Genomic DNA, 20,331 nt, shown 5'->3' on the forward strand with positions numbered 1-20,331 from the left:
AATTATATGAAATATGGTGATGATACTTTGACATATGGATGTACATCATTGTCTAAAATTGTCTTGATGCCAAATGTTTGGATGATTGGATGAAGCAGTCTGCATATGCAGGAGTATTTTTGTAATCACTGTTCAAAGTTACTTCAGAGATCTGACAAACCTTGGATCCCTGGTTACACATATGGAAGAGTCAAATCACATCCTTTGAAACATTAATGAACAGCTGCATTATGTTAAGTCTGTGAATAAGTGTGAAAACAGAACTTGAAATCCTCTTAGTTTAGAGACTCACCAAGTAGTAGCAGTTGAAACTAGTTACTTTGATATTCAACAGTTTTCAAAGAATACATCTACAGTCATCGTGCCATGGAAAGTATGGCTTGACCTCCAGAATGGATTGGTATGAGTTTGTGCTACAAAAGCACAGAAGAGATGTATAAGACAATCAGCACCTATATGGATTACGTCCTGTCCAGTTTCCTTCATCAAAAATGCAAAAGAAAGAAGCTGTCAACTGAAACAATATCAATCGATGCAAGGACTACTCATCAAAAATTCCTACTTTCTGCCATATTTATTTGCATTTAAAGTGGAAGAAGCTCCAAATTTCAAATCAAGGTTTTCATCTTCTATTTTAAAGGAAAAAAAAAAAAAGAAAAAGAAAAGAAGAAAAATCCAGTTCCCCAGCCCTTCTGTAATGTGGTGGGGAAGAATATGCAATGTTAGTATTTCAGCTGTGATTCTGAACCTAGTCTTGTGCTGCAGCTGTGTCCAGCAAATACAGAAAGAGTTGTCTTTCAAACCCTGAATGCAGATTGGAACCGATGGAATAGGCTTGGTACAGAAACTAAAACCATTTTGACTCTTTGCTGTAAATTGCTTGGTGACTAATAACCTGCAGCTCCACAAGCTTCTGGCTACTTACAGTTCTACACTACTTCAATTTGTGTTTAGCACTGAAACTGTATGCCTTGTGCCTGCATTGGAAAAAAAACAATTAGAATATGCAAAGCCAATATTTGATGTTACTGTACTCAGTAACACTTTTATGAATAGATTTTGTTTATTGGTAGACTCTGTCAATTTATTGTACTGTCTTTTTACCACAATTTTTTTACCACATAAAACTTAATCAAATGGGATGTGAAAGTCCTCTTGTGTGTACCTATTTTTCATCAGTGTCATATTAGATGATTACAACTATCCTTCCTAAATTTAATGGTAATTTTAATGACATGCAGCTTGTCTCTTACTGCTATTGCAGCTTTTTCTCTTAATACAATTATACTCAATGTTTCTATTGTAAGTTTTTGGCATGGCAGCTTTTTTTGTAATTACTGCACTCTCATAGATGTGCTTTGATTATTTATCAGGAAATACCTCCCTATGAAACAAAAGGAGTGATGAGAGCCAGCTTTTCTTCAAGAGAAGCAGATAATCATACAGCCTTCATTAGAATAAAAACAAATGCCTCAGACAACACAGAATTTATCATTCTCCCTGTTGAAGTAGAAGTTACAACAGGTTTGTAGAAAAGTGGTTGTTTTTTTATTGGTTTTTTTGTTTGTTGTTAGTTTGTTTGTTTGTTTGTTTTTAAGTTATTCATCTTAATTAACTTTTAGTATAATAAGAAAGGGTAACTTTTCTTTTTTTTTCCGCCCCCTCCTTAAAGCACCAGGAATCTACTCATCAACAGAAATGCTAGATTTTGGTACACTACGAACGCAAGGTAAACTATACTTCAGGTGTCAGAGTACTTATAAGGAGTAGGGTGGGGAGGGGAAAGCCCAGTTATCTTTGTAATTTTCAGGGTTGCTTGTGGAATTATGGTTTTTGAAAGCCAGAGTTTCAAAAGCAGGATAACAATGTGTTACAACAGTGCACAAATACATTCACCTGCAAGTATACTTGAGACGTGTACAAGCAAACAGTAGTTTGCACATCCAGTTATAAGTCTAGTAATAACATTAGCCTTATGCAGTTGCGCATGGCTTAGTCTGAAAACCATTGTCAGTTTACTTAATTTGTGAACTTGTTTTGAAAGATTGCTTTACATCTGCATAAGTTTTAATAATTTTCAGACACAGGGAATAGTGAAAGCGTGCAAACTTTAATCTAATTTTTTACTTATGATAAGATCTTTTTTTCTCAAGTGCCACTTACACTTTTGTGCCTAGCATTTACATTTTAAATTAATATTGTTTAGTGAAATTGAAAAAAAAAAAAAGGCAGAAAGTAGTAAAACTGAAGGTATCTTTTGAAACTGTAAAAGGGACTCATTACTGAAGAAAAACAGTATATATCTTCTTTCAGCTAAAAAAAGGTAGCTTCTGAAGTACTTTTCCTTGCAACTTACTTAACATGTAAAGATTTTTAAATAAAATTAGTTTCTGGTGAATATTGGTACATCTGGCAAAATCATTCGTTGTAGTATTTTTAGGTTGTTCATTTCTTAATGTGTTAGAAGTGGTTAGCTGAAGCATGTAATACCTACTAATACGCAAAAATGCAGTTTTAAGTGTGTTAGATTCTTGAGACTAACTATTTCGACTGGCTGTACTGTCATGTTAGTCTAACTTTTTATCACTGAACAATAGTGGATTTATATAAGAAACCAGCTAGTGCAGATGACTTTGTATAAGGTTCTTATGTTAAAATAGTCTAATAGCCAGGTGTGTTTTTTGTTCTTTAACAGATCTGCCAAAAATTTTAAATCTGCATTTATTAAATTCAGGAACAAAAGATGTGCCAATTACAGTAAGTTTTATTTCCTTTCAATTTGAAACTTTCTACTTGGATTTACTTTCTCTCATGTAAATTGATCATTCACAGGTTCACCACGTAGTGTAAAGAATTAGAAGCTAGGTGATGTGTGACTGAAAATGTAACTTAATAGTAAGACAAATAATCTAGATGCATGATAAAATTAATTTGTTTCATAGCCTTCTTTGAACGGCTGTTTCAGCATTTATAGGCTGTGCCTGCAATATCTGAGCCTCTGGAAACTTTTATACTTGTGAACAGTAACTCCTGTTCAGTGAACAGAGATTAATGCAGAGTCTGTGGGATTCTTTGTCCTCATCACACACACCATAAGAGTGTATTAAGTGGTTGCCCAATATAATCTTTTAAGATGAGCAAAGAGTAGCTTTCAAGATCAAGCTGTAAAATGACCCTTGTTTTCTTGAGGTTATCTCAAGCTTGAAATAAGAAAAAAGCTGCAAACACTTTAGAGCCCTTTCCAGTGAGATCACTGCAGCTGCATGTAAAGTACAGCCAGCTTCAGAATTCTAGGTTTTGGATTTTCTACTTTTATTACAGAATTTTTGGCTCTAGTCTGGTAGTCCGCCTTTGTTCATTCATACCTTTTTGCTGTGTAATTTTTCTCATTGCCCACTATTTTTCTCATTTTTTCCTTCTCCCCTTCCTGTCTTCCTTGTTTTCCAGATTTAGTAGTATAGCTAGTTATACCTTGTCCCAGTGCACTTCAAAAAGTGTTGAAGTGTTGAAAAGAAACCAGAGGAGCCAGAAGAATGACTGAAGGATTGGCAAAGGTTTCTTACAGAGCTCTTGGAGAACATTTCTGTGTTTTTAAAGCTTATAGCTGTAACTGTAGGGAATAGTGTTTTAATAGTAGTGGTCTAACAAAAACTTAAAATAAGATACTGGAAACTGAGGCTAGATGAAACTAGAAACAGGACACATTTTTAGTAACAAGGATAACTTTCCACTGTGATAATAGTCCATTGCAATGCTTGCTAAGTTGTTGTTCACTAATAATTTTAAAGTCGAGAGAAACTCGCAGTATAGTGCAAACAGAATTTAATTCATTGAAGTCCTAATGCTTGTTGCATTAATGACATCAGATGATCCTGTAAGGTCTCTCGTGGCCTTGTAAGCTATGAACCAGCTTCCATGGAGGGTTTTTATTTAAAAAAGGACCTGTATATGATTTTCACAATCGGAGGGTTGGTAAATTTATTAAATTATTTTTCCAGTTACGTCTGCTGTCTTGTATCATGTCCATCTTCTTAGATTTGCCAGGTTTTTGGCATAGGGACAGTTTTTTTGCGGTGTTTTTGTTTGTTGCCCTTTTTTGTTTTGTATTTGAAGTGTGTAATATAATTCCTGAGTACAATGCAAATAACCATATATTCAAACCATCAGTATCACTTCTAATATCTGATAACGTAGTACCTAATCCATACTCCTCCATTAAAAAAAAGCCTACTCATTTTTTTTAAGCTGCGGTCTTTGGACCGTAGACTGTAGACCATAGACTGCAGTCTAATGGAAGGTTATATTTGATAACCATTATACATGTCATGGCAGAACTTTTCCAGACGAATTATTCTTTTACAGTGTATTATCTAAGCAATAAATTTGGTGGTCTTAAAGCTTTTAGGACTCACTTTTGCAATGATAAAGTTACCACATAGGTCCAGATACGATGTATTTTTCAGCGTGTCACATATGGCACATCAAGTCAACTGTTCTTCACAACAAAGCGGTGCCTTAATGAGAAGTTTGTAACTTTTGTAGCATTTGAAGCACTGTGTGAATTTCTGCTGCTGTGCCAATCAAGAAATTTCAAAGTGGTAAGCAAGAGTAAAGAATTTTTGGAAGGAACCTGATGAATAGCTTCTAGGAAAGCTTGAGAAATGGATTTCTGACCCTTTAGGGCTAGGGTTTAAAAGCAGTGAGACAGAGCTCTGTGACAAATTTCATCTTAATGTCAGAAGAAAAGGCCAAGGCTATATTTAGCATATATTTAAGCTGGGTGCTGGAGGAACTAAATATCTTCAGGTCATCTGTGTATGAGAGACTGCTAATACTGTTGCCAGAGTTGTAGTTGTTCTGCCTTTAAGTACTTAGTCGTGCTGTGGTCCAACAAATCGGTTGAGAAAAATAAGAGCGAGTCACTTGACTTCCTTTTTTGAGTTCTAAAACTCTTTATAAAAACTTCCTTAATTACGTTTTGTAGGGTTTTCTCCATTATTAGGGAGAATCATGTTTAATTCATGACTGGATGAACTGTTGTCATGCTGCAACAATTAAGCCATGTTGTCAGAAATCTAGTAAATGTAGATTGTTGAACACTTCCTTTTATCCCTTCTCTAGAATGAAAATTTTTTGTTTCCTTAAGGCAGTTTAAGCCCATTTGATTGCTAAAAGCAAAGGCACACTTCAAAATTTGAGCTCCTGGTCATGTTTGATGCATAAAGAGCCAGGAGCTTCAGGACAGCCATGTATTGAAGCTGAGTTCTATCAGTTTGAAAATAAAAGTGTTTGTATAAGAAAGTATTTACTTACTTCTGTCACAATTCACATACTTTAGAGTAGATTTTTTTTTTGTCTTATCAGCCTGCGAGAAGTAGTTTACTTCTGCATTATGTTTTCAGTCTGCATGTTTGAGTGCATACATCTCAAAGTTATCAAGGGAAAGTTACTTTAAAGGATTAAAATCTAGTAGTAGTTTATTCCATGGCTGTTCTGGATGGTGCTTTATGGTGAAAGTGAACTTGAGTTAGTTAGGTGTGTCCCTGTCTAAACTGAAGGCCAAGTTATTACTGACATAATTGTCTGTAAAAGTGAATAAAACAATACAGAGGTGGTTCTGATACTAATGGAACCAACCTTAGTCTGCTGCCGGTAGCCACAGGGCTTTTTCCTCTTGCAGCAGGGTAGCTGTCTCTTTACTGTCTGTAAGCAAAAGTCTACAGCCTGCTCAGTCTTTAGAGCAATACGCTAGGTGGACAAGACAAAAACTATGCTTGGGAGCTTGCTGACAGGTAAACAGTATGGATGAACATGTGCCAGTGTTTCAACCCATGCTCTTCCCCTCTTTAGTTTATTAGAATAGATATAGCCTGAGAGTCCTTAAACTTTTGAAGTCTTTATCAATAACTGTTGCAATAACACAAAGCTTTCTCCCCACTCTGTGTTCTCTAGAACATTTAACGTCCTCATTTTCTGCTCTTATGCTTCTGCTCTTATGCTGAATATTAAATGTGTCTTCATACAGCAGGGTCAGAAATCTTGACGGGGGCCTCCATGGGAGAGCCATGTGTTAATAAAGCATGTCTATTTTAAATTCTTCTTCCCCACAGAAGTGGCTGTCAGGACATTTTCTGAGAAAATTGGTGGTGTTAGATTCTTGATGGAACTTGTTTTGCATGTTTTCTCATAATCTGTCCATATTTGATGATTCTTAAGGCACTTCTCAGGACAAGTTTTGCTTGGACTTTATTTGAAATAGGTTAAAATTCGAGGAAGGTGAAGTTGAAAGGATTCTTAAGGATGTTTGTTTTTCCTTTAGTTGTCTTAATTCTCTATTTCCTTTTATAGCATGTAATCAAGCAACAACTGAGAAATGTGCATGATGTAGTTCAGAAATTTTCAACAAAACAGTGCTAAATTCCTTCCTTAACTAAATTCATTAGCTATAGACATTTTGAGTAAATACATCTAGGTTTATTACATTTGTGGTTTAAGAGATGCACCTCTGAAATCTGCCATTTTTCAGGCTGTCCTCTTGAATATTTCCAATTTGATTTACTAAATGAAATCAGCATAATTTCAAACTTCAATAATTAAAAAACCCAGCCTTTTGCATGAAAAGAGCTACTAGAAATGGTTATCCTTTCTGCCACGCAAAAGCTATGAACTTGATTACAGCTTTGGTTTCATCTGCTTTAAGAGGTTTTTTTAGTCACCTCAAGATCTCAGTTTTGTAGTATGAATTTCATTAAAAGAACATTGTGATAATTATGAATTGGCTCATGAATAGAAATAGCAAATATCTGCACCACATGTGTGCAGATGGTTGACGAAGGTCAGTACCATAAATCCAAAATACAAAACTTACAGTTAAGTTAACAGAGATTATTCATTAGCTGCAGGAGCAGCTTGGAAGAACTGTAATTGGTTTGTACCACTAGCTGTCTGCCTTGCTCCTCTCTGACCAAGAAAGGCTCAGCTGCTTATGAAGCAGGTGCTAAACCTCTGCAGAGCCCAGCATAAGGTAAACCAGTACTCATTTCAGTTTCCTTAATACAGCGTCCTGTAATTTGCAGTAGCTTAACAGCTGCGACATGAGCAGCTGAGCTGTTCTTACAGCAGGAGAAGACAGCTGGGAAGGAGGAATCGTGGCAGCCATCCTAATTTTATGCAAAACAAGAATAAGAGCATTTAAATGCTCAGTTTCTCTCCATGGAATCTAGACAAAGAGCTTGCTAGCAATCTTTATAGAGTCTTCAGATATTAACATGGAATCCATAATCCTGCTGCATAGCAGTGAGTATCTATACAAATCAGCTCTGGCTAATAACTAACACAATTGCTATTCCCGTAATGCCCAATTCACCTTTTCCACTTAGTTTAAAACAGTAATCCTCAGATACAAAAGGTGACCTTGTAAAATGTTGGTATAGAATGAGTGTCATCTCAGATTTACAAAACTGTTCTCTATACAGTTAATAATATTTTTTTTTTCCTGTGGCAGCTCTGCAGACTTAGCATGGGATCAGAGACAAGGTAGATGTCTGTATCATCACCAGTAATTACACAAGTCAGCTAATAGCTTTGTTAATGAGTGCACCAGAAGCAAATAGTCTAGTTATTGTAACCCTGCAGCATTAAGAATAAAAAATAAATCTTTATTTAAATAAAGCTTGCTTTCTATTTTATTAACATGTTTCTGTCCATACTGTCAGTTCATCCAGCATCCCCAAGAACAACTCTCTATTGCCCACTTTCTTGCATACTGACTCAGTAATTTGCAGGACCTGAAAAAAATTCTAAAGCCTCTTATAATGCTGCTTTGTTATAGGAAAGACAGACCTGTAAGAACTCAGCCAAAACTAGTTGCTGTTGTATCACTTTGAAGGATACGTGAAGGCTGCACAGTGTGTTAACAATGATAAATTTACAGGTGCTTCATATTTTGATTGCTTGCAGAGTGTTAGACCTACACCACAGAACGAAGCTATAACAGTACATTTCAAGCCAGTTACGTTAAAAGCCTCTGAAAGTAAATATACCAAAGTTGCAAGTATTAGCTTTGATGGTAAGTACTGCTCCTCTTTTCTTAGAATTTGTCAAGTGCTGCTTAAAACTTGCTGAAACGTCATGAATTATTTTCCACTCTCTTCTCAAATTTACAAATAAAATTCTGTTAAGGAAGTGGAATTTTCCTACCTAGAAAAGGCTTACAGCTCTTCTAACTTATTTCTGAAGAGATCATTTCTGATTATAATCAGCAAGTAACTTAGATAGTAAATACTGGTGAGAAGAGAAGGAATTCTGAAGCAATCTTCCTTCTGTGTATATAAAAATTGAACATCAGATTTCTATTAAACATAAGCAGGATTCTTATGTTAAGACACAGATTACTTAAAATGTATTGTTAGTCTAAACAGGCAGTTGTTTTTGAGAAATCCTAACAAACCAGGATGTGTTCCTCACAGTAATATGTATTAGAGGAGAGTATATCCCTTGGATTGCCATTCGATCCTTCCAAAGTTTAAAAAAGAATCCAAAATCTTAGTTCTAAAAAAATTACATTTTATGTTGGAATGCCCGTGGAAATAGGGCTCTGTCATGCTCTTGAGAACCTTACTCTGAAATTTGGCTTATTTTATGTCGCTATATTGAATTCATATTAAAGAAAAAGGGAGGTGAAGGTGGAAAAACCTTTTACTGGTACCTTTCCTACAAAGATATGTTATGTATGCTGATACTGACTGCAGTGTGTATCTTTATGAAATAAGTGCTGGGCCATTTCCCTCCTACATAGTGTGACTGTAAATATTATGCTGATATTTTGTAGAAAGGCACCTCCATTTTTATAGAGACTTTAATCAACTGTCAACATGCTGTTGACCTACTCAGAGTTACTGCTTTAAGATACCAGTTGGTGCTGTAAGTCTCTCTGCCGAGATTGCTTAGAAATGGAAGTTTATAGATGCAATGTTTTTCATTTCAGGTAGACATAATTTTAGAAATTGTATGGATAGAGAGGAGAGGATTGATTTTTATTATTATTGTTACTTATTGATTATCACTTTAGATTTTTAATAGCTTACAGTTTGTAAGATGAATAAAATATGTTTTAGCCTATAAACAAATTCTGAAATGGCTAAACTCTGTCATCCTGAGGTGGTAATATGTTCAGATTTTGAAGCTGGAGGGAATTGTTATATGAGGACCTACTGACTAACATACGGTAGATCTTGGAAGGAATGGTAGTTGGGGAAAAATACCCAGTCAAGCTGCTTAGTGTGTTTAAGGGATTGACTTGGTGATTTCTTTTCAATGAAGCAGTTGGCCCTAAATAGTTGCTATTTCAGCCGTCCTAATACATGCAGGGGCTTTAGAGGCTGGTGGTTTCTCCTAACTAGGATTTGAATCCCTTGATTTTTCTGGCAGGATAACATTGCTTGTTCTGTGATCTTGGAGCAGACCTGTGAGCTTCGTTCTTGGGGCTTGTGTAGTTTGGGTTCTTTCATGGATTCTGATTCTATTTCTGTAAAGTTTAGCATGTCTTTGATTTCTTCATTATTAAAATGTTGCTGTGTCCCTGGCCCAAAGTCCTGCTTGACTGGTAGTTCTAAGTGAGGAACCCAGCCGTCTCAAGTTTCTGTTCTGTTAGAGGAGGGGTAATTGTATTCTATACTCTTTAAGTGGGGAATTCAGCTCACCTGGGATCTGAATTATCTTCTGGACATGTCCAAGTTAGTTATTTGACAGGAACAACCAGGCTTCCTTAACGTAGATAAGCTTACTAACTCAGGCAGGTCAACTAACTGGTGTTGAGGGGGAGGAATTCAGAACTCGGATCTCTTACTTCCTAGACTTATTCCATGTCAGTTGCTTATTGAAATTTCCTTAAGATCCATTTTTCTCTTCCGTGATACTTCATCCCGGGCTCGCTCTGTGCTTTTACTCTTCCACTCATGCTAGTCTAACCTAATGGATCTTTTTTTTTGTCTGCTTAAACAAACTTCTTATATTCTTGTGTGTACAGCATCAAAAGCAAAGAAAGCATCACAGTCTTCTGGGAAAATAACTGTTAAAGCAAAAGAGAAGAGCTACTCCAAACTTGAAATACCGTATCAAGCAGAAGTGTTGGATGGGTAAGCTTACAGTAATTGAACATAGTTCAAAAACTAAATGCTGTAAATTAGCTGATGTAGGAGGGAATTTAGCCTTTTTAGGGGGAGAGGGGATATAAAGAGGTGATACCTAAGTTTTCTGAATCTGGAGCTCATTTAGAACTACAATTACTTGTTTGAATTTTTCTGTTTTTACGCTACTACATCAGGTACTCTTAGTAATGCATAAGCTAGTTTCAAGGCTTGGGTTCAAAGTGACCTTAGTGAGTTTTTATTCAGAGTGGTCAAAGGCTGCAGGTGAGATGTTTTAAAAATGCAGCATTGGAAATTTTTCCAGTTTTGCATTAGCTGTTCTATGACTATATGAAGTAAGAGTAGAGAAAATACTTTTGGTTTTAAGCAAAATTTTGGAAGAACTGTCAGTGCTTCCTTATTTTATGTTATTTATTTACAAAGTATGGCTAAGTTGACTTTAAAATCATTGTTGAAATGAGGTGCTACTTTACCAACAGAACTGACAGGTTATTTTAAGGGCAAACAAATTAAACCTTACCTATCAGAACTTTTGTGCTGCAGACACCTGATTTGGTGAATAAGGAATATGCATGTGTCGTGGCTTAACCCCAGCAGGCAGCTAAGCACCACCCAGCTGCTCACTCATTCCCCCCCAGTGGGATGGGGGAGAGAATCGGAAGGGTAAAAGTGAGAAAACTCCTGGGTTGAGATAAAGGCAGTTTAATAGATAAAGCAAAAGCCACGCACGCAAGCAAAGCAAAACAAGGAACTCGCTCCCTACTTCCCATGGGCAGGCAGGTGTTCGGCCATCCCCAGGAAAGCAGGGCTCCATCACGCGTGATGGTTACTTGGGAAGACAAACGCCATCACTCTGAATGTCCCCCCCTTCCTTCTTCTTCCCCCAGCGTTATATGCTGAGCATGACGTCATATGGTGTGGGATACCCCTTTGGTCAGTTGGGGTCAGCTGTCCCGGCTGTGTCCCCTCCCAGCTCCTTGTGCACCCCCAGCCCACTCGCTGGCGGGGTGGGGTGAGAGGCAGAAAAGGCCTCGACTCTGTGTAAGCACTGCTCAGCAATGTGTTATCCACACTGTTTCCAGCCCAAATCCAAAACATAGCCCCATACTAGCTACTGTGAAGAAAATTAACTCTATCCCAGCCAAAACTGGCACAGCATGATTTGCATACTATCTTAATATTTCAGCACTTCCTTTTAGTCCTCCTAATATGCTGATTGAGATATTTTCTTATCTCATTTGAATTACTTAATTATCAATGTCCCCATAGTGCTTATAATATAGTTTCAGCATGCAGTGGGGTATGTACCTTTTTTGTTATTGGATTGAATGAATTCTAGTCTTTTGTGTAAGAAAAACACTTTGTTTGAGGAATTCTTTATTTTTCTCATACTGTTTTCTTTTAATAGGTATTTAGGATTTGATCATGCTGCCACACTCTTTCACATCCGTGACAGTGCTGCTGATTCCGTGGAAAGACTGATCTATCTAACAAACACATTCAGTTTTGCAGTCCTTATACATGATGTTGTGTTACCAGAAGAAGCAAAACCAATGTTTAAAGTAAGCCCCATTTCAGTGAACGTTTTTACCCAATAGTAAATGTTTAAATGTGCTGCACTTTGTAACATTGGTCTTCATTGTTCACTGATCTAGGTCCAGAACTTCAGTAAACCAGTCTTAATTCCGCCTAATGAATCCAGATATATTTTTACACTTCATTTTATGCCTTCCACATCATCTGTTCATATAGATAATAATATTTTACTTATCACCAATGCTTCTAAATTTCACCTACCTGTCCGAGCATACACAGGATTTTTAGATGTAAGTATTTTCCTTTTTTTTTAGCTACTTTACTCTAATTAGAGTCAGACTTCATAAGACTGTTTTTAATTCTTTATTCTACTTCTATCGGAGGATGGCTTTTTTAATTTCAAAATTATTTTACCAGTTCTTTCCTTAAACAGCTTCGGTTACTGCTGAAAAATTTTTTTGTTCTCTAGTTTTATGTAGAAAATGTATAGGATTTTGAGATTGTCATGGTACTGCTGTATTAGACTTATTAATGCATTTGTTAATGAGCTTAGAGGTTGAGCACATTTTACATTTAACTTATGCTAAAATACCTTTATCAATCTTTCTAGTACTTGGTACTACCTCCAAAAACTGAGGAGCGATTCATAGATTTTGGCATATTGAGTGCAACAGAAGCTACCAGCATTTTATTTGCAGTCATCAACAGCAATCCGATAGAGGTAAGGATGGATTTATTTTTAGTTTGCCTTTTAAAAAATTTACGTCAGTGTTGTTGCTGAAAACAGTACCTTTTGTTCTTTTTAAGCTGGCTATAAAAAGTTGGCATATTATAGGGGATGGTTTGGCTATAGAACTTCTGACAACCGAAAAGGGAAACAGAACAACGATAATTGCAAACTACCATGAACTACAAAATGCTAGTGCATCCGATCAGTCTTCAGTAAGTAATCCTTTGAATCCATTGCTTAAAACTAGATTTAGGAGGGGAAGAAAAGAGGCAAATCTGTACAACTTCTTGCAGTTTCATTTTAGCAGGGGGGAGGGAGGATAAAAATTCTTAATTTTTGTCTGAATTTGAGTATGATAAAGCATGTAGAATTTTTAAAATTTATTTTAAGAAGCAGTATTATGTTCAGATTTGGTTAGATTTTGAAACAGGAAACTTCAGAAACAGTAACCTCCATGCCCTCAGATGGTGCTCATCATTTATCTGGGAAGAGTGGAATTTATCACCTCAAGGAATAGATACTTTTTGTGGTGGTAACTTAATGTGTTTGAATTTTTCTTTCTACCACTGTCAGTTGTTTCAAATGGATTTTGATTCAGTTTAAAGAAATAAGAGGATGTTGGGTATGTTTTTTAGTGAAATTTCTTTCCATTTAATGCAATACAGTGGATGACTCTTTCTACCATTTACAGGTGATATTAGCATCAGGATATTATGCTGTGTTTAGAGTAAAACTAATAGCGAAAGAACTTGAAGGAATTCATGATGGAGCTGTACAAATCACGACAGATTATGAGGTATATTTATTGTATATTCATGGGTGTTGCTCAAATGATATGTTCAGTTTTTAAGCGTGACGTTTTAAGAGTTGTATTAGTGGACAGATTGCAGTATCAGGGAGAAGTTGAGGTTGGAAGGGACCTCTGGAGGTCAAGTTATCTCTGCAAGTTAACCCTGCATCAAATGACAGTAATGCTACTTACGCTGTGTCTTCTCTGAAGGAATGAAGAATGACTTCCATTATGATTTTCATCTGGCTTTCAGAAATAGCCATTTAAATCTGACCTAATGCTGTGAGGTATAGGTTCTTCAATGTCTTGACACATCCTCAAAGCATCAGTGCATGGATCTTTTGGCATAACACATGCTGACAATGTGTTTTTCGGTACATTATCAGTTACTGAAATTGAGCTATAATTTCAGAGGTTTTTTTTGTCAAAACCCAATGTGAAAGTTGTTTTGGAGAAATTGCAGTTTGCTGATAGAAACAGAGTTCTTTATACTAAGATTAGTAAGGGAGAGAAGAACAACCAGTTAATTCTCAAGTTCATATGCCTTTCCTGTTGATAAATTATTTTGCAGAAGAGAGAGATTCTAATACGTAATGGAATCTACATTTAATATCTTTGGGTGATTATATGTAGGAAAAAAAAATGTGACACACTGTGCTTATGAAGTCAGGAGATTACATAGCTTATCTGATGAAGCTACAGAAAATGGGAAATTCCTAATTTCTAAGCTACAGAAAATGGGAAATTCCTAATTTCTGCCAGTTATCTGAGATTTTAAGCTTTTTTTAATATGTCCATACATGTATGTTGACCCTTCAGTTATAGAATCTGAAGCCTTTTATTTTCTTGCTTGTTCTTACAAGTTATTCTACTTGTATTGGTAGCTTTAATAATACACGGAAAGGATCTCATTGCCATCCCTTCCACACTCCTTTTTCTAAGTCTACGTCTATGTCGAGGTCTTACCATGACTTCTAATGTTTTTTGAGAAGTTCGGTGTATCCTCTCCTCTTCCCTCATACTCATTTACTTTAAAGGTATTATCCTCCTGTTTTCCAACAAAGTAAGCCCCATTCAAGTGAGACAATATAATGCCCCATTGAAGAGCTTATATTTTAACTGTGCTTTTGTCAGATGTAGAATGGTGCTAAGTATGATTGAGCAAAGGTGTGCTTCCTGACAATATGGAGTGACTGTTCTGAATATGATGATGTGTTGAAATCTTAATTCATGTCTCCGTGTTTTAAATGTATATATAAACCTAGACTACATTAATTGTAGAATTTCAGGCTTTTGTTATTCTATGCAATTTAAAAGTGAAAGAGACATTTAAAGGCTGAAACTTAAGTATTTTTTCCTAAACTGTTCCTGTTCTTCTTTTTCCAGATTTTAACTATACCAGTGAAGGCAGTGATTGCTGTAGGCTCGTTGACCTGCTCCCCAAAGCATGTTTTTCTTCCACCTTCTTTTCCGGTAAGAGAGTTGGGTCATAGCATTAAAAGTTTTCTTGCTGTGTTTTTTATTCACTTGTTCTTTTCAAGAGAAACTGCTGTCTTGAATTGTTGCATGTCAAATTGCTGGAGAGATTGTGTTACCAAACTGTTATGTTTCAGTTTGTTGCTATTTTTTGTTTGGTTCCCCCCCCTCCATGTCCCAAGCATGAGTTATCCCTACATCTCCTCTACTGCCCACTTGAATGGTATCTTGGAATACTGATATGATCCCAAACTTGATTCTTTGCAGCTTCATTCTAACTTAGCTGTGGTCACTTAGTTATTATCAACTCATATGCGTTAGCACCAAGAGTAAGAGAGAGATGAAATTGCGCAAATGCATTTTTCAAATTCCTGAAGTGTAATACCAAAGACAAGAAAGTAAGCTAATAAACTGACGTTTTAGTATAAGTAGTCCTTGATCTCTGTGGAAGCATTGTTGTATTGTTTCCACACTGAAAGTAGATCTTCTCAAGGGTACGTGGTGGAGTACGTGAACAGGAAAGCAAGAAAGCTGTGTGGATCTACAGCTCTCTGCAAAAGTATCTAATGGCTGTTTTCATCCGTGCTCCTGCAGTAGTGTTTATTCAGTGAGCGCTGAAAGCAGCTTCTTTGCTCAGGGCTACAGGCTCAAGCAGCAAGCTATTAACCAGAGAACACTTTTTTCTCACTTGGCATTCAGCATAACTATAGAAACATGGGCAGTCAAGGCATATTGACTTTGCAATTGGTATTTCATTGAAGTCTGACTTTCTGATGAGTGGGGAATGTAATATGATGGAAAATCATAGGGAGAGAGATTGAAAACTGGGGAGAAAAAAGTAGCAAAAGGAGAGATAGAGATGGCAGTTTTCTGAAAGGATAAAAGTAACTCCATGCATGTTGGTGGAAATGGTTTTTGTTTCCTTGTCTGTCCTGCATACTCTCAGTCTATGGTAAAGCACTACCTCTTCTCACCTCCTCTTCCGTTAGCTTCTTAGTTCTCTCCTGCTTACAATCAGGAGATCTTACAATTTGTGTACTCTTAAATAGTAATTTTTCACTGGGATTTTATCAGATGCTTTACCTCATGTCTAGTAGATACACGATAATTTTTTGAAAAAGTAATGCAATAGGCCTCATCGGAGGAAGATAGGTCAGTCAGCAGGACATCAGTAAATCATTGCTACATTTGCCCCATTAATCCATTCCATCTCCCTTCTGATCTCCTACTTCACAAACTGTTCTGAAGTCTTTTGCTACTCTTGAGGTCAAACGGTCATGCCTACAGTTGCAAAGGTCACTTGTTATTTTTTATCTTTAGGATCTATGTTTCCTATTTGATGATATGGCCTCGCTATTATATGGGTATTTATTATACTGACTACTGTATCTGTAACTTCATCTATGAACTGCTCCATAAGCCTTTGAGAAACTGAAATAACTTAAAGGTCTGTTTCCCTTCCTTTCACCAAAGATAAAGCAATTTCTGTATTATGTATCCTAATTTATATATCCTAATTCCTGGCAAGATCATTGTCTCTCTTGAATGCCACATTAAAATATTTTGTTCCATTTTGGGCCATAAAGAAGTAAATCTTTTTATTCACCCTTTGTTTTGTTCTAGCTGAAATGGCTAAAGAGCTGCTTGGCGTATCTTAGTGTATGCCCAAGGTCTTGGTCAGCTTGATATTTCCCCTCCCCCCCCCCCCCCTTTGCTTTTATTTTGTTTTGGCAGGTACTACTTCTTGTAGCCCCTGTGTTTCTCAGCCTCTAAGGCATAGCTCCCTTGCTGTCGTCATTCTTTCTCATCCCCAGCCTGCTGTGATTTTTATTGGCTTCATGCTCTTTTCTAGAAGGCTTTCACATAATTATTCATTCAGGGGACCTTTGGGCTCCTGCATTTTGTTTGGGACTATAGATTCAGATATAATTATCACCTTTGACAAGATTCTAGACTGTTTTCTGTGTTCAAGCCCCAAGCTTTTCAAAGCAGTCAGCTTCACTTACTACTTCTGTTAGTTGATCACTTAGTTCTTTTGATATTTGAGAACATTGACAGCAGACTTACTTTTCCATTTTCTTGGATTCATTTCAAACTAAGCTTGTGATCGCAGAATTCATGATACTCTTGCATCTAGTTGTTCTGTAATGCCTCCATTACTTATGAAAATAAGCCTAAAATAGCATCAGTTCTTCTTGTTTCAGTGTTTGGTAGAGAAATTTGACAGTTATAGCATCCAGGAATAACTAGGCACTACAATTTTAGTAACACTTGCTTTTCAGTTCATACCTAGGATGTAATTCTCCTGCAGCTGCCCAGTTCCCAGTGCTGTCTGTTTATAATTTTAGTGTATTTGCACCTCAGTCTGACTTCTGGTATTCTGTTGAAGTTTGTCAGCAACACACTAGCAGTGTATACAGGCCTTGTAAAGATCAGTGTCTTAATTTAAACAGATCTTAGCTCTGTTGACTTCTGCTTCATAATGGCATTTTTAGCTCACAGTGCCACCTCTTAACTCTTCCCTGATCAAAGGTCATCTCTGAGGACCTGTATGCTAAATAGCATTTTTCTGTTTTTCCTATTACTGATGGGTAAAGTCATCTTCCCTTATCTGTTATTTCATGTCTACATGCTGCGTAAGGGTCTTAGTAAAATACTGTTCATTTTTACAGAGTTTAACAAACCTTTATCTTGTCCAGTTGATGGCAGTTAGTTACTCCTAGGATTCCATAGATGAAGCTTAGACATACCTCCTATTCAGTTTAACAGGATTACACTGTTTAGAGATTTATTCTTGTAGTTTCTTTCCCTCTGCAGTTGCTACTATTGAGACTGTTCTAGTATGTGACTATTTCCTGAGGCCACAGTCAAATTTTGAGCCTGCAAAAGTGCATGTCTCCTATCTCTCCACTTCAGTCCTTACCTTAGAGAAATTTTTGAAAAGCTGAAAGTATTGATTTAAGTGGAACATGAAAACCTCTAGTCATGTTCATTAGAAGATAGTCTTGGGTATTTAAATTTTCCTGTATTCATTTATTTTATATAAATCTGAAATCTTAGAGTCCTGAGTTGCGCTTTTTTGTTCTGTTTTTTTATTTATCGTTTACTCTATACTTATCAGGGTTGGGTTTTGAGATAAGGTGAAAAACATGGCCACAGAATCATTAATGTACAAGCGAGGGCAGGGGGAGAGCTTGAGCATTGTAATGATTCTGATTGTGACAAACAAACTACATGTTCTGTGCCTAAAGGGTAAAATAATGTTTGGCTCAGAAGAGGAGGCAGGGAGTAAAGGTGTGGGGAAAAAACTTGCACTGTTTTCTTTTTAAATGTTGTCATTTTAGTGCCTGGTGTCTTAATTTCATTGGGAGTGGGAAGGAGGGTTGTACCTATGTTTTTAAATGCCCTCTGTCACCTAGTGTTTGTAACCTGCAGCTTCACTCTACTGTTCTTTTCAGGATATTTCTAATTACTAGCAACTATGTACTAGATCTCTTACAAGAAACTTGTTTCCCTTTTGTGATAGGAGGCTCAGAAAACTGAAGTTTTCTCGAGCCTTTCCTCCTCTGGTACTTTTTTAACATGATTTAATTAAGCAGAACTGTTGTCCTAGTTCTTCAAGACACTTAAGGTGTACTTAATTATCAAAGAGGGATGAACTGTGTTTGGAAGCTGATGGAGGAAAAAATACAACTTCACGGAAACTTACCTTGAAGTGTTACAAGTGGCATTTTTTTACAATAGCATAGTTAAAAATCTGAATTTAACATTTCAGCTCTGCTGTGGTCTTTGCCAGCCTGTGTAAATAAATACATATGCTAGGGAAAATGCATATCCTGCAGATTTTTTTCACCCTTTCTTTTCTTTAGGGGAAACTAGTTCACCAGAGCCTGAACATCATGAACTCCTTTTCTCAGAAAGTGAAAATACAACACATACGCTCCCTGTCAGAAGATGTAAGGTTTTATTATAAGAGGCTAAGAAGCAATAAAGAAGATTTAGAGCCAGGAAAAAAATCAAAGGTTTGTTTATGCCTTATTTCTACATGTTTACAAGTTCTGTCTATATATATATATAGCATATGTTAAGTTTCTGTGGTCATCAGAAATCTTCGTTCTTTTTTCTTTGGTCATTAGATTTACTGCGTTGTTTCTTAATTGATCTGCTCTTACCTGTTTTGCAGATTGCAAATATTTATTTTGATCCTGCTTTACAATGTGGAGATCATTGTTATGTAGGATTGCCTTTTCTATCTAAATGTAAGTAACGTTCAACTTCATAATGAAAATCTTTTAAAAAAAAAAAAGTTGTTTTCTCCTTAAGCAATGATATTACATGAAGAGTTTAAAAAACACATTATTTCTTAAAGCGGAATCTAAAGTTCAGCACAGCATAGCAATGCAAGAAGATGCGTGGGATTCTGACTGGGATTTGCATGAGAACTTATTCAAAGAATGGACAGAAATAAAAGAGAACTCAAGCCATAGGTAAGTATTTTATCCCTGTTACTTTCTGAGGCCTTAAATCACTAGATAATTCTGTGTTATGTGTGCTCTTAAAATACAAGGTTTCTTAATATTGCAGTGCTCTTTGAGAGGGGGCCAAGGAGGAGTTACTTGGCCTTCTCCGCAAAACCTTTAAAGAGAACATTTTAAAAGTTAAAAAACAGTAATAATTTCCTCAAGTCAAACACAACACTGAAAGTTACTATTCACTGGAGTATGCTGCAGTTCTTGAAAAGATGACAACAGCAAGGCAGTCTCTACTTAGCAAAAATTTACGAAAACAGATTATATTGTTTGTGCAGTATCCCTGCTTAATCTGTTTTAAAGTAGTAACCTCAATATCCCTCGAAGATTTCATAAGGTTTTCTATTGCTGCTATTCTGAGATTAATGCGTGTCAGTGAATTATCAAATTGTCTGGTATTTTTCCTTGAGATTTGCTAAATAGAAGGTGATTAATGATTGCTATTTAATATTTAGAAAAAGTCAAACTCTGTAGGCTGCTGTACACCTTTTAAACATCTGCTGTCTCATACATAAAGTGATATAATCTCCAAGAGGCTTAAGTTAGCATTAACAGCAAGTGCATGTGTTTTTTGTGATGATAGCATCCAGACCACCATTTCAAAAAAGGTATGCTTATTTGTGGAAAAACAAAATGAGTGTATGTAGCTAAATAAAGTAACAAAAGCATACCTCCTTTATCACTTTTTTTGATATAATGCTGATATATTAATAACTTTTGAACAAATTTGATCTAAACAGAATCCTCTATTTAGCCACACCAGTAACTTCCAAGAATGTCCTATCACTTACAGTAAGAATACAGTAAAGGAAAATTCTATTAAAAACTACTTCTGAGTAAGTTCTAGCTAGAATATGTAATGCTTTAATATTAATTAATATTATATATAATCTAGAATATGTAATGCTTTTAAAGAGAGTTAAAATTAACCAGCTACCCAAGGTAGCATTCAGCAAACAAGAAACTGCTCCTTCTGCATACAGAGGGGTTCTGACTTGGGCATTTGGAGTCTCTCCAAAATACTTCTCTAGGTTTGAAGTCTAGCATTTCGTCTGTTTTGCTGACTGGAGAACTCAATACTGTTAGTCTTGTTTCAGCTCATGGTGGTGAGCTTGTAGGAGA

General features: G+C 36.3%; 2 protein-coding genes across 3 annotated transcripts in view; one reads left to right on the plus strand and one right to left on the minus strand.

Annotated features, from left to right (window-relative positions):
- Positions 1 to 20,331, minus strand: part of INPP4A (inositol polyphosphate-4-phosphatase type I A) — a 290,343-nt gene that overhangs the window by 98,136 nt on the left and 171,876 nt on the right. The window lies entirely within an intron of this gene.
- TMEM131 (transmembrane protein 131) overlaps positions 1 to 20,331 on the plus strand; it is a 103,821-nt gene that overhangs the window by 55,288 nt on the left and 28,202 nt on the right. Inside the window, exons 9-22 of one of the 2 annotated variants that reach the window (XM_075134955.1) lie at positions 1,374 to 1,524; positions 1,673 to 1,729; positions 2,696 to 2,757; positions 7,960 to 8,068; positions 10,028 to 10,136; positions 11,557 to 11,710; positions 11,804 to 11,974; positions 12,295 to 12,405; positions 12,492 to 12,626; positions 13,106 to 13,210; positions 14,591 to 14,677; positions 18,550 to 18,702; positions 18,864 to 18,939; positions 19,050 to 19,167. In XM_075134955.1, the coding sequence (XP_074991056.1) occupies positions 1,374 to 1,524; positions 1,673 to 1,729; positions 2,696 to 2,757; positions 7,960 to 8,068; positions 10,028 to 10,136; positions 11,557 to 11,710; positions 11,804 to 11,974; positions 12,295 to 12,405; positions 12,492 to 12,626; positions 13,106 to 13,210; positions 14,591 to 14,677; positions 18,550 to 18,702; positions 18,864 to 18,939; positions 19,050 to 19,167 (1,598 nt within the window). The remainder of the gene's footprint in view (positions 1 to 1,373; positions 1,525 to 1,672; positions 1,730 to 2,695; positions 2,758 to 7,959; positions 8,069 to 10,027; positions 10,137 to 11,556; positions 11,711 to 11,803; positions 11,975 to 12,294; positions 12,406 to 12,491; positions 12,627 to 13,105; positions 13,211 to 14,590; positions 14,678 to 18,549; positions 18,703 to 18,863; positions 18,940 to 19,049; positions 19,168 to 20,331) is intronic. The other variant, XM_075134960.1, reaches the window with a different exon arrangement.

This window comes from Calonectris borealis, chromosome 1, assembly GCF_964195595.1.
Source record: "Calonectris borealis chromosome 1, bCalBor7.hap1.2, whole genome shotgun sequence".
Taxonomy (NCBI): domain Eukaryota; kingdom Metazoa; phylum Chordata; class Aves; order Procellariiformes; family Procellariidae; genus Calonectris; species Calonectris borealis.